This window comes from Castanea sativa, chromosome 5 (assembly GCF_040712315.1).
Source record: "Castanea sativa cultivar Marrone di Chiusa Pesio chromosome 5, ASM4071231v1".
NCBI lineage: Eukaryota > Viridiplantae > Streptophyta > Magnoliopsida > Fagales > Fagaceae > Castanea > Castanea sativa.
In genome coordinates, this window is record NC_134017.1 from 22,730,624 (window position 1) to 22,745,644 (window position 15,021).

At 34.8% G+C, this 15,021-nt stretch overlaps 1 protein-coding gene across 1 annotated transcript; it reads right to left on the reverse strand.

Annotated features, from left to right (window-relative positions):
* Nucleotides 1–1,796: 1,796 nt before the first annotated feature.
* LOC142633834 (palmitoyl-acyl carrier protein thioesterase, chloroplastic-like) lies at nt 1,797–10,898 on the reverse strand. The gene is made up of 7 exons (XM_075808083.1): nt 10,534–10,898; nt 10,144–10,325; nt 9,920–10,053; nt 3,556–3,669; nt 3,211–3,379; nt 3,059–3,127; nt 1,797–2,060 (listed from the first exon to the last, which is right to left on the reverse strand). Exons 1-7 carry the CDS (start codon nt 10,724–10,726, stop codon nt 1,797–1,799), a joined length of 1,125 nt encoding a protein of 374 aa, XP_075664198.1. The 5' UTR covers nt 10,727–10,898.
* Nucleotides 10,899–15,021: the final 4,123 nt, after the last annotated feature.

Below are 15,021 nucleotides of genomic sequence, written 5' to 3' on the forward strand. Positions count from 1 at the left end.
TGAACGGTTGCAATTCTTTCCCCTCTCCCCCGGCTCAAGGGTTTGCACAAAGGAAAGATTCTTCCAAGATGTGGAAGAAAAAAGTCTCTAAGTGATTTAGTCACTTTTCTCTCTCTCCCTCTATTTTTTTTTTTGCTTGCATTACTTGTGTGTTTAGCTTTCTTGTTTTAAGTCAGTCTAGTGTTATGCATTGCTTTGTTCAACATGTTTTTGTTTGTTTGTTTTTCAGTTTTGCTTTATTTTGTTTTTCACAAAAAATAATTGAAAAATCAGAAAAATAAAAAAACAGTGTTTGTTTGTATACATTGGTACTTGTGTACCTTCAATGGCCATTGAAGCAAAGTTTTCTAAACTTTGTATCATTTGTAGCTCTTTTTTTATTTTTGAGATAATATCATTTGTAACTTAGATGAGCATCTCTATGCACGACTAAGCAAGTGAGCTTTGTGGCTTGTGTTTGTGATGAGTAAGATTAAGTAATCTCTTGTACTTAACACTTGTATCACTCTTTTTGACAGGTAGGACTAGAAAATCCTAAGAGAAATGCATAAATAACCATCTCACTACTGTTGCCTACCAATCATGAAATGACATATGTATGCTTCAACATAGCAAAAATGCAATGTCAAAAGCTAAACATAATTGGGTATTTCTTTTCTCTCTCTTATATTCTCATGCATGATATGCTTAAAAGAAATTATGCAAAGAAAAATAAAAGCAAGCATTTTATTACTACTTCTTGCTCCACCCACTTGCAAAATGATGACAACATTGATTTAGATGAAATTTATTACTCAAGATGATGAAAGTTACGCAAAAGAAATTATTATTGAGTCTAAATTTGGAAATGATAGAATGTAAAACTCATGTTTTACAACATTCAGTAAGATATTGCCACATCAGATTTTCACTTAAAACTCACCACATCTTATTACATCTAATAACATCTCAATAAACTCTCAATTTGGTTAGATTTTTAGATGAGTATTAGAATTGACCGAGTGTGGTTGTGTTTATTGTTTTATATGTGATAAGATAGTGTAGTATATTGGGATTGGAATGGAAGATATAAAACTTGGGTTTTATATCCTTATAGAATCTAATCTCATAATCATTTTGGTTTATATATCATAATATGACTCAAGCTTTGACAATTATGGATATAGGTTAAGGAGTAACAATATTTTTTTTTTTACTAAAATTAATGAGTAATAATTAGGGTGCATTTGGGAACAACTTATTTAGTTAAAACTGAAAACTTTTTGCTAAAAGTGTAGGAAAAAAAAAAGGTTAAAAGTTAGCTAAATAGTACAATGAACCCATGAATAGTACAAAAAAAAAATAAAAACTAAATAAGCTAAAGCAAATAAGGAGCTATTTGGTAACGTTGTTTTAGCAATGTTGTTTATATTTTTTGAAAATTCGTGTAGATGAAAAAGTATGTTGAAATACGTGTAATGTTATTTAAAAACTGAAAATATGTATTTAAACACATGTACCAAACAGGCCCTAAGCTATCCCAAATGAGCTTTTAGTAGTATTAATTATGAGCTACAAATCTACAGTACATATATTGTAAGAAGAAAAGTACATTTATTAATAATCTATTAGTTTACGGGTTCAAATTTGTCATGCTTATGGGTGTTTTTCTTGCTATTTGCACACAAATTCCCTTCATTTGAGGGAATATATATATAAGTCCTAAAAGTACAAGTTGGGATATATTTAACACTTTATTATATATATAACATTATTCAATAAAGTATTAAATATATCCCAACTTGTACTTTTAGGACTTATCCATATACCATATTAATTGATTCCGAACACCTTTTGCTATATTTGGGCAACCACTTGGTCCTTCCTCTCAAAATCTCAGACCCGTCGTCAACTCGTAGTAAGTGATCAAACTCTACCCCTCCATCCTCTGTAGAGTGACTGGTGCCATCTTTGTTAAGTTTAGTTAAGGACTGAAGTATGCTATTCCACCCACACTCCTTTCGGTATTCCAAAGTCATGTCAGAAAGGTTGTGACTCCCCAAGATTGAGCGAGGTGCACTCTGACAGAATGGAACTTTGAGACCATATGAACAAAATAAATGTAGTATGTAGAAGATTTGAATATGATACGACAGAGCAGTAATGCAATTTCACTCTCTTATAACTTTGTTGGGGATTTGCATATATTTCAGCATATTATTTCTAACATATTATCGATCATATATAGAAAGTTTAAAAGAAAGGGCATAATTTAAATTCTAAAATGAAAGTCAAGAAACATCGTAATGATGTACATTGCAAGTTGTGTTTGATTTGGTGTAAATTGATTTGGAAAAATATTTTCCCCATTTACAGGTGTTTGGGTAACAGAAAATGTTGGTCAATTAGAAATTATATTCACATTGACCATAAAATAAAGCCACTTATGGCAGAAATTTGTTTATGTTTTCATTTTCTGTAAACCGTTTTTATCCTTACCCAAAACTTATTTACCGAACCTCCACCCCACCCCCCACTATCTGCCACCAAACCACCATCACCCACTAACATCCCTAGTCTCGGTGGCCTTCCATCGCTATCAGTGGTCAACCGTTATTGCCAATGGCTGCTAACCACCCCACCACTGGTTCCCAATAACAATTTTTTATCTAAATTTTTTATTTGTTTATTTTATATATGTGCTTGGGAAATGAAAAAGTGTGAGAAAGTAGTAGATAATATGTTTCCATAGAATTTTAGAAAATGCAACCAAATACTGGAAAATATTTTTTAAAATACTTTTAGGAACGTAACCAAAACTTGAAAATAATTTCTTTTCCTTACAATTGGAAAATATTTTTTGTCGAACAAAACACAACCTGTTTTGGAGCTTTTTTTTTTTTTTTTTTTGTTGTTGTTGTTGTGGTGGTGGCAACTGAGCTTTGAAAGTTTTGAACTAACATGTGTTGTTATATCTACTTAGGTTCTGACTAAAGTGAGAAACCCCTAAATATGGAAATAAGATTATTAACAGAATTATGTACAAACAAAAAGACATGATTGATGATTAAGGATCTACCTCAAGAATCCAGCTAATGTATTTCACATGGTTTACGTGATAATTGATATCCAAATCATTCCATAAAGGCTGCATATGTCAAGAACAAATTAGGAGAATTGTTTAAATTGAAGTCATTATGAATAATTGCTCAATAAATTCAAGACGCTTACCCTTAAACCAGTTCGGATATAATCCGCTGTCTCAAAGTCCAGATGCTGGAGTTTTTTCTTGGCCTTATTAATGATAGGGTCACTTTTAAAAACGAGATGCTTCATTTCTGCACCAACTTCCTTTTCTAAAGATATTTTCCTTGTCTTCATATTCATCATCATATACAGGCTGCATATAGCCAAAATAACTCCAGTGAATGGCGTAATATAATCAAGAATCAATGAATCAGCTTCAAACAAAAATATAGACGTATAGCATGCACATCTTTCATTCAAAAATTTGATTTTAAGTAAATGGAATGACAGTAAGAAAATTAACTGATACATGGACAAACAAGTTTCAACCTGGTTCCTCGAATAAGAGTTTCGCCTGTCTTGTAATCACGGACAAGCCAGTCGCATTGTTTACTCTTTCCTGACGCAAAAGCAAACCAATGGTCCACTTGAACAACATCAGCCCTTCAAACATAGTCATCGCATGTCTTAAAAGGATATAAATTTATGACTTGTTAAGTGCAATTATTCCATAGTGCACAATTGTTGCAAAAACATATAATGTAATTCCAGTTCAACTTCATGAATCTTTAATACATCTTTGTTTTAAATTCTTGCAACTAAACAATACACCCTACTTGTTGTTCGCGGGAAAAGAATTAAATCAGCTAATTAGCTATGTTTGATTTCAATAAATGAAAGAGGATATACTTGCTTTTAACCCTATGGGATACCAGGGATATACAGTACAATCCATTGGAGACTACGTCCCAAAACACTCTTTCCCTCTTCCCTCTGTATCAGGATGAAGGTACCAAGATCAAGCAAGTATGACAGAAGGAGGTAGAAGTGACAAAGGTATCTACAGAACAGAGATCAAGTTAAACGACACTAGTCATGCTTTAGAACAAGAAAAACGACATGTAGCTTGTATCAGTGTTTAATTCTGTTATTAGTTCACACGTGTACCAGTTAGTTATTGATCTGTACACACGTGTTAGAGTTAGTTAGCTTTACTCTGTTTTAGTTTTCTTTCTTCTTCATGTATATATATACCAATTCTGTACCCATATTTCTAATTAATGAGAATGAGCATATTCAGCACAAGTTTCTGATATGGTATCAGAGCAGCTTTTCTAGAATTTTCTCAATTTTCTCTCAGTCTTTAGAATTTTCCCAAATTCCATTCTAGGGTTCGGCTTTTTCTTTCAAAACTCTTCGAATCTTTTTCATCTTGTCAAATATTTTTTTCTCATCATCAATGGGTTCCGCTACCACTTCATCAGTTCCTGCAACAGAAAGTGCTCCTCCATCTTCTCAAGAATCTCCAATGGATGACCCTCTGTTTCTGCACCATGGAGAAAGTCCTAGCACTGTGCTTGTGACTCAGCCATTCAGGGAGTGAGAATTACTCAACTTGGGCACAAGCAGTGAGGAAAGCTTTGCTCACCAAAAACAAGTTGGGATTCATTGATGGTACACTTACCTTGTCATCTCCATTGGTGTTCACACCTTCAGCTGTTCAAGCTTGGATTAGGTATGATAATATGGTGCGAACTTGGTTGACAAATTCAGTTTCTCCTAAGCTTCAAGCTAGTATTATCTATGAAGACACTACTCTGGAAATATGGAATGATTTGAGGAATCATCTTGCTCAACAGAATGGCCCCAAGATTTATAATCTTCAAAAGGACATTGCAGATCTTCATCAAGGTGAGACTTCCATTACTGACTTCTTCACTCAGTTAAAGGTTCTCTGGGATCAATTACAGAATAATAGTCCTTTCCCTTCTTGCACTTGTGGCAAATGCACATGTAATGTGAATAAGAGACTTACTGATTTGCAATCTAGAGAATTTGTTATGAAATTTAATGGGGATCAATGATTCTTTCTAACAAGTCAGAACCCAAATCTTGCTTATGGATCCTTTTCCCTCTCTCAACAAAGTGTACTCCTTGATGATTCAAGAAGAAACACAAAGATCTGTTGTTCCTTATTCTAGTCCAAGAGTGGAATCAACTGCCTTAGTTACCAAATCACAGAATTTTAATGTCAATTTTGGGGTTAACTATGTTGGTGGCAATGGGAATAAGGGAAAAGAGAGGACTGTCTGCACTCATTGTGGAAAATCTGGTCATACCATTGAGAAGGGCAACAAATTGCATGGTTTTCCTCCTGGTTACAAGTTCAAGGGTAAACCTGCAATGGCACATCAAGTGACTTTTCCACAGCCTCAATCACAATCCCAGGATGTGTCTTTTCTAACTGGTTCAGGTTCTATGACACTTGTTTTCACTATAGAGCAATATCAACAGCTTCTTGCTCTCATTGGGACTATTAATTCTCCATTGGATACTTCTATTCAAGTATCCAATGCCATGGCAAATGTGGTATCATCTAATGCTTCTTCTATGGCAGGTATGGGTTTCAAGCATTTAGTTTTTTCTGCCCAAGTTGTTAATAGAAGAGCCTATAGTTCTAATACTTGGGTCATTGACACTGGTGCAACTGACCATGTAGTGTGTTTTGCCCAAATTTTGACCTTTATCACTGCCATTGCTCAGTCTGTGGTTCAATTTCCCAATGGAGAAATAGCTTCTATCACACACATTGGAACTGCTATTTTGTCACCTTCCCTTACTCTTCACAATGTCTTATGTGTTCCCTCCTTTACCTTCAATCTATTTTCTGTCAATTCTTTTACTAAATTTCAACCCAATTGCCTTGTTCTTTTGTCCACTTATTGTTTCATACAAGACCTCATCACTTGGAGAACGATTGGAGTGGGACATGTTGTTGATGGATTGTACCTATTGCAGTGTGGCAGTTCACTTCAGCCTTCTGCTAATGCTCTTTCAAATTTTCTTGGTCAATACAAATTGAGTACTGTCTTTCATCCTTTCATTACTGCCTTGTCTTCCAGCAATCTTTCTTCACTTTGGCATGCAAGGCTAGGTCATTCATCAGATGTCAAGCTTCATGTTTTAGGTCAATCTTTTCCTTTCTTACAAAAGTCATGTAATGATCTTTGTAATGTCTGCCCTTTGGCTAAACAAAAACGTTTTCCTTTTCCATTCAATAACAAACTTAGTCCTAATGCTTTTGATTTGATTCATTTAGATGTTTGAGGTCCCTATGCTACTTCTACTTTGGATGGTTTTAAGTATTTTCTCACTATGGTTGATGATGCAACCCGTGCCACTTGGTTGTACTTAATGAAATCCAAATCAGAAGTTAGGTCTCTCATTTCTTCCTTTTACTCTATGATTTTTACTCAATTTGGTTGCAAGATTAAATCTGTTAGATTTGACAATGCTATGGAATTCAACATGCCAGATTTTTATAATTCAAATGGTATTGTGCATCAACATGGTTGTGTTCATAGTCCACAACAAAATTCTGTTGTGGAGAGAAAACATCAACACTTGTTGTCCATAGCGAGGGCTCTTCATTTTCAGTCTCATATTCCTATTAAATTTTGGAGGGATTGCATTCTCATAGCTGCATATTTGACTAATAGGTTGTCATCTGCTTTACTTAACAATAAAACCCCTTATGAGCTTATTTTTAAACATTCTCCTTCTTATGAGCATTTGAGAGTGTTTGGTTGTGAATGTTTTGCATCCACTGTTGCTCCCACTAGAACTAAGTTCTCTTCTAGAGCTAGGAGATGTGTTTTTCTTGGCTACCCCTTCAATGTGAAGGGTTATAAGGTGTTTGATCTTCAGTCTCATTCAGTCTTTATTTCTAGGGATGTTGTATTCCATGAATCTATTTTCCCTTTTAAATCTGATTCTAATTCTTGTTCTGATTTTGCTTCTCAGTCACTTCCCTTGCCTTGTTTCCCTTCTATTTCTTCTGATTCTTTCGATTCCACTTTTCCTTCCTCCTCTTTGCCATAGCCTTCCTCTTCTGGTCATGTTGATGATTCTCTTCTTGCTGTTCATTCTGATCCCGATGATGAGTTTTTGCAAGAAGTTCCAGTTGAACCACCTGAACCCTTAGCTGATCCTGTCCATCTTAGAAGGTCTACTAGGGTTTCTAAACAACCTTCCTATCTTCAAGCTTATCACTATAACCAAGTATCCTCAATTCCCACTACTTCTATTCTCCACACAGGTACTTCTCATCCTTTATCTTCTCACCTTTCTTATCATTCACTTTCTCCTTCCTATAAACATTTCTGTTGTTCTATCTCCTCTATTGTTGAACCCTTGTACTATTACCAAGCTATTTCTAATCCTAAGTGGCAAGAGGCCATGGCTGCTGAGATTGCAGCTCTTGAGGCCAACCACACTTGGACTTTGACACCTGTACCAGCTAATAAGAAACCCATTGGATGTAAGTGGGTCTATAAAGTCAAGTACAAGTCAGATGGTTCTGTTGAGAGGTATAAGGCAAGATTAGTTGCCAAGGGTTTCACACAGAAGGAGGGGCTTGATTACAATGAGACATTCTCACCTGTTGCCAAGATGGTATTTGTTAAGTGTCTCTTGGTTGTGGATGCTGTGAAGGGTTGGTAACTTGGGCAACTTGATGTAAATAATCCCTTTCTTCATGGGGATTTATCTGAGGAGGTGTATATGTCTCTTCCACCTGGATTTCAGAGCTAGGGGGAGATGGTTTGTAGGTTGAACAAATCCCTTTATGGGCTGAAGCATGCATCTAGGCAATGGTTTGCCAAATTTTCTTCTACTTTGGTTCAATTTGGCTTCAAACAATCTAAGGCAGATTATTCTTTGTTTACTAGACAAAAGGGTCATTGTCTCATGGTTTTATTGATCTATGTGAATGATGTTTTGATAGTAAGTAACAACAAGGAAGAGGTGGATCAATTTAAGGTGATGTTAGATCAGAAATTTAAATTGAAGGATTTAGGTGACTTGAGATATTTTCTTGGTTTGGAGATTGCAAGGTCAGATAAGGGCATATCAATGTGTCAAAGGAAATTCACTTTAGAAGTGTTAAATGATGCTGGTTTGTTAGGCTGTAAGCCAGCCAAGACACCAATGGAGCAGAATGTCAAATTGAGTAAATATGAAGGGGAAGAACTTAAGGACCCTAGTGCTTATAGAAGACTTATTGGGAAGTTATTGTACTTGACAATTTCCAGGCCAGACATCACTTTGCTGTCCATAAGTTAAGTCAGTACATGTCCAAGCCAAGGAAACCACATCTGGATGCAGTGCATAGGGTGTTACAATATTTGAAGAATGAACCAGGCAAGGGTATTTTGTTTTCAGCTAGCACAGAGTTGCATGTAAAGGGATTCACAGATTCTGATTGGGCTGCCTATCCTGACACTAGGAGATCTGTCACAGGCTATAGTATATTCATTGGAGAGTCTTTGGTCTCATGGAAAAAGAAACAATCAACAGTCTCTAGATCCTCTACAGAAGCAGAATATAGAGCAATGGCAGTTGCTACTTGTGAAATAGTATGGATATTATATTTTCTTAAAGACATTGGTGTTGAACATAAAAGAGAAGCCTTGCTGTTTTGTGATAGTGAGGCAGCCTTGCACATTGGATCAAATCCAGTGTTTCCTGAGAGGACCAAGCATATTGAGATAGATTGCCATGTAGTTAGAGACAAGATGTTAGAGAAGGTCATTAAATTGAACCATGCTAGAACTCATTGTCAGCTAGCAGATTTATTGACTAAAGCATTGGATTTTAACCAATTTTCAAATCTGGTTTGCAAAATGGGGATGATTAATATACATTTAACAGCTACCCTTGAGGGGGAGTATCAGAATGAAGGTACCAAGATCAAGCAAGATCGAGCAAGTATGACAGAAGGAGGTAGAAGTCACAAGGGTATCTGTAGAACAGAGATCAAGTTAAACGACACTAGTCATGCTTTAGAACAAGAAAAACGACATGTAGCTTGTATCAGTGTTTAATTCTGTTATTAGTTCACACATGTATCAGTTAGTTATTGATCTGTACACACGTGTTAGGGTTAGTTAGCTTTACTCTGCTTTAGTTTTTTTCTTCTTCATGTATATATATACCAATTTTGTACCCGTATTTCTAATTAATGAAAATGAGCATATTCAGCACAAGTTTATGATACTCTGTTCAGAGAGAGAAAGAGAGATTAGAAGACGAAGAAAGAGAAATGATGGTTCAATATCAAATAATCAAACATCATGAATGTCCCACCCAAAATGAGTCTCTATACCCATTATTTCTATTCATGGGCATGAAGCTCGAAATTTGTGTCTATCATCATGACCATTACATCTCACACGCTGCAATTAAGGAAGGGAGAGTAGATCCTAGAGACCATGGTCAGACCTGAATCCTATATAAGCACTAGGCCACATGGCCCACATCCATTCCAAGGTATGAAAGAAAAACCCTAATTACTTGATTACCTTCTTGATATTGGGTTTAGTGAATTCTGACTTAAGTATCAGAAAAGTTTAGCTTAGCACCACACCCATGCGACCCTAATTGAGTGTTTTTATCTTTCATAGGTCTTATGAAACTTAATTTGGATGCACGAGTCATTGGGATCCATAACATCATCAAGGTGAATATAATATTTTTGGATCAAAATATATTATTAGGGTAATACTTTGGTTTCCATAAAATTTATATAAAAGTTAAATATTATTAGTGAGAATATATACCAATTAATTTTTCTAAAATTAATAAAATTCTCAACACAATTATGCTGATAGTTGAAAATTCATGTATAGGTTACCATGTAGGCAGACGCTCCACCTCAATTTGCAATCGATAGACCACCCATACAAGGTCCTTTCTATGCATCTCTGGTGTACTACCAAAACCACTGGCTTGCAGCCCCAAACTCTTAAGGTGGTTAATTGATGATTCCTACAAGGACAAGAGCCAGGAAAGTTATGGGTTTCAATTGGTACAATGACTTAATTTAACTTACCAAATTACGATACCAGATTTTAGAACCTGCAAACGATTCACTAAGGCTTCTATGGAAACTTTTCCATCAGGGCCTGACTCATATGATCTAAGTAAGAAGTTTTGCTGGAGTACAAGCCCTCCATGCAGCAACTTTCCACCAAATGTGTCCGTAATTAAATCAAGCTGCCTTGGATTCAAATTCAGTTCTTTTTGCCTTTTCTCGGTATCTGTGCACAGCAATCATATTGACAATAGCAGGAAGTGAAACCAATCAGCAGAGGCAGAGCTAAGATTTAGTACCCAGTGAATTATAATTGTCGTTGAAACCAATCTTTTACACTTACGTGTGAGCCACATTACGAAAGAGCATCATAAAACATATATAATACATGTAATGCACAACATGATACAATCAGAACTTTTACTAAATGGTACCATTTTCCTCGGGAGGCTCTTTAGTCTGCATCTTAACTAGCAAAGCACGTTGAGGAGCAAAGTTTAAATTATTTCCATCAGTATTTAGGCTGTTGCTTCTTCCTTTACAACACATGGTGGGGTTCTTCTTTGAAGAGGACAGTGATGGAAGGACCGGCCTGAAGACTGTCGGGGTGACCAAAGCTGTGACCATGGTGACCAGGTAACAATATTTTTGGATTAATGCACTGCTCACTGGATCAGATTTGTACAATACGATTTGATTATATGACCACCTGATAGAAAAAGCAGCGAAAAGATAAAGTAAAAATTGTGAAAAAATGGTGAATTTTCTGATGAGTAATTTGAACCAAATCCTAATGAAGTGGAATCCACTCAAATTTATAAGAAAGTATATATCAAATGAAATCAACACAAATGGTCTCTAGAAAATTCTGATCGAATCTATAATACCTAATGGGAGTAACTTTATACATCTCAATATAACGTTAATTTCTTCATTATATAGGGAGGCGCCAAGGTTAGAGATTTATTTATTTATTTATTAGAAGTAGGTTAGGGATTAGCTTAGTGGGGACAAGGATGCGGAATAGGCTACCCAGCCCTACTGTTGTCTCTCTCTCTCTCTCTCACACACACACGTGTGTATGGATTCAAGTTACACTTAGTCTAACTTTAACCAATGTTACATCATTCAATATTTTTTAATTAGATGCGAATTTCGACAAATCTACCGTTAGATTACATTATCTTCATATATTATCCATGCTTGCAAAATTTCAAGATGATCAAAGATTAGTAGTCATGTCATCAATCAATTGTTTAAATTCAAGTTTTGTAGTTTAAAATAATGCATAAAAGATAAGTTTATGGATCAAATAGTAAATATCATCTAATTAACATGAAAATTGAAATTAATATTAAGAAAATGTAGAACATGTAATTCAATAGTAGGATTTTCAAAATATAAATTTTATAACAAGTTATTAGGTGGGGTGGTATAACTATTATCTCTTACTACCTTAGCATTTTTTTATAAAATTATTATAAAAATATTGTTGGGAAATGGGTTGACACTAGCAGCAAATTAAATATGTTGGGAAATGAGTTGTCAATGATGCTAGAGAGTGAGTTATTATCTATTGGATTAACTATAAATTTTTTGGACAATTGAGAATATCAATTGTTAGTCATTATTCTTTTGGGGGCGCTAGTAATAATTGGGGGCACCAGTAATAAAGTTTTAGACAATTGGAGAGGGCAACTAGAAATCTATTAGACTAACTAAAAATCTTAGAAATAATAGGGGGGGGGATCTAATTTTTTGGAGGGTTTATCCTATTCCTAGTATAGTTGTAGGAGCAAATAAAAATTGTGGGGGTGAAGCATGCAATGTAGCTCCACCCCTGCAAGCATACATTCACACAAATAATATTATAGTAATAAAAAAAATAATGCACACAATTAACATTAGACACACACTCACACATATCATCATATATTATTATTATTATTATTATTATTATTATTATTATTATTATTATTATTATTATTATTATTATTATTAAATTTGGGTTTAGAAATTGTAGTTGTGTCAAGTGGCTGCACCAAAACACTATACAAAATCCTATTAACATATGTACATTTTAAAATATAAAATTTTGGAAACTAGATCATTATCTTTTGGAAAAAAAAAAAAAAAAAATTTAACCTTTTGCACTATTTCGCTATCTTAAAGACCTATATTAATTTGGACTCATCTATCACACTGTTTGCTTTATATGCTTATCCTTATCTATAAATAAAGTTATCAACAAATTTTTATTTTGATATTTATCTTCAAGAATATGTATAACTTGAGATTCAATTATAGGGAATAATTTGATGAGATTTTATATCAGAGTTTAACTTGAAACTCTACTCTCTTAATAGTAAAATCATTTGGAAAAAAAAAATTATAAATATTTGCAGCTAAACAATACTTTAAGGATGCCTACCATGAAAGCTGCAAGTTCTCTTTTTCTTTCTAAGGTTATTTAACTCTATAATTTTTTCCCATTTCATTATGTTCGTAAAGTACATCATATTTTTTATCCTACAAGTAACTATCTTGGAACTCTTTGAAGTTATATGGTTTGAAGGGAGCTTTGAAAAACTTATTATTTTGACCATCTCTATTTGGCCATGGATGGGTCATAAAGATTTTATTCCATAAGTATATGGAAATTCCCTAATGTTTGTCTTTCTATGTTTTCGTTATATTTATTTTAGGTATTAGTGCGACTTTTTTTTAAAAGAAGAGTGTGACTTATTTTTTGTAATTATAAAACATCATCGTTTTGAAAGTTACAAACTTATAACTATATTTGTTTCAAATACTTAATCATACAATGTTTACTGCTCTTCCTCAACCTTTTCACCTCTCTCACCCTTTCCTCATTGTTGATACCGTATTTTGTCCGCCCTCGATTTGCGTGCCAGACCCCAAAAATATCATTTTCTCTCTACGGGGTCACGAGAACATATATAATGGCGTGGCGCAACCCGTTCAGACATTAGAATGCTCAAAGTGCCTTTTTCAACCAAAATGCCCCTAGTCAACCTTAGGTTGATCAATGGTCAAACAAGGTCAAAATCCTCACAAAATAACAATTTTCAAGGTTTTATATCAAACCCAAGCTCCTTGGAGATTTTTATCAAGTTTGACCAAGTTTGACCCAAAGTTGACTCCTAGTGGGCTCTAGAAACCCTAATTTTGATTCGACCGTCAAAATGAGTTTAAACAAACGCCATTATGAAGATTATCAAATTCTCATTCCAGTGACTATTCATGGGTCGAAATTAGAGTTAAGACGGTTGAGATACTGTGAAAATTGTGAAAACCGCGTCTGCTAACTTCCCGGAGCCATAACTTTTGATCCAATTGCTGGTTTTTGAGTTCCAAATCTTTTTAGAAACTGAAAATGAAGTTTTATCCAAGGGTGGTAAGATCAACCACATCAAATGCCTTTTGAGGTCGGTGGTCCTTGAAGGGCCACCGCCTTGAAAAATGCGCCCGGGGCTATAAATAGCCCCAAGCACCCATCAGACCTGAAAGAGACATTTTTCTAAATTTCTGCTCTCTGCCTAGGTTCTCTACACATTTTTCTCTCTTCCAAAAACCAAAAAACACACAAAAAGAACATCCAAAAAACACATCAAAGCTTCTTGATTCTTGCATCTTCACCAACAATACAAGGTAGTGTTCTTGTACCCAATTTTCTTCTCCTTGGTTCTACATCTTGGATTTGGGGTTTAGGGGTGTGGATGTAGCTTTTTAGCTACCATCCACACCCTTAAGAGCATCCACATCAGTTGGTGGATACTCTTCTATAATACAAAAATTCCTTCATTTTACACATTTTGGTTAAAAAAACACCCACATCAGTGGGTGTAAAGTTGGGTAAAATTGTGTAAACCTTTCTATGAGCTACAGTAACTGTGTATATTTACATGGTTACTGTAGCTCGTTTATACATTATTTTATTATTTGTTTCTCTCTCTCATTTTCAGCTTCTACTCTGACCTCTCTCTTCGGTCCCTCAGTCCCTCAGTCCAGCCTCCTCCATTCCCTGAGAGCGAAGCTTTCCTCAGGCTCCATCTCCGGTCTACCACCACAACCCATTTCAACATTTGATAATCCAAACACAAAATCAACAAAATCAAACCAAAAATAACTCAAAGTCAACACAAAACAACTTAAAATCAACTCAAACCCCATTGAAAAACCCATCCCAAACCCAACTCAAAATCAACCCAAAACAAAATCAACTCAAAATTAAACCCAAAATCCACAGAAAATCAACTCAAAATTAAACCATTAACTGAAAACCCATAACCCAAACCCAAAATAAAAATCAAATACAAACCCAATGGTGGTAGAGACTTAAGGGATCTAAGAATTAAGGAGAGAGATGAGGGATTTCCTTATGTTTCAATCATCTTCATCATCATCATCATCATCATCTTCTCTCTTGTAGCTTTCGAACTATCAAAAAAGAAAAAGAAAAAAGAGAGAGATGCAAAGACTTTGAGGGATGAGAGAGCTAGAGAAGGGCGGAGACTTTGTGTCTTTGTGGGATAGGGGAAAGTGAGGCAACTTTATAGGTTACGTGGAGTAGGTGGGAAATAATAAAAAAGTGTGTATAATAGATAAACCGATGTGAGTGTTTTGTAAAAGTGATGGTGTAAAATAGAAAAAGTAGGTTTTTAGTGTAAAATAGACAGAAAATTTTAAACGAACTAGTGTGGATGCTCTAACCTTCTAAATCTTTTTCCTGGCATGTTCTTGCTCTTTTTGTCATAATAACATGATTTTTTGCTTTCTTTAGCATGTTTCTTGCTTTATTTGTGCTTCTAGCTTAAATCTCCTCGCTTTTTATGCTTTTTCCATGTTTTATGCTTAGATCTACATCCTTACATGCTTTTATGTTTAGATCTACATGTTTT

Excerpts from the sequence above, each read along its gene's own strand:
- LOC142633834 (XM_075808083.1), bottom strand. The coding sequence starts at position 10,726 with ATGGTCACAGCTTTGGTCACCCCGACAGTCTTCAGGCCGGTCCTTCCA. Across the intron at positions 3,380-3,555 it reads ACTCTTATTCGAGGAACCAG|CCTGTATATGATGATGAATA; the intron begins GTTGAAACTTGT and ends GGCTATATGCAG. Across the intron at positions 3,128-3,210 it reads ATATCCGAACTGGTTTAAGG|CCTTTATGGAATGATTTGGA; the intron begins GTAAGCGTCTTG and ends TGACATATGCAG.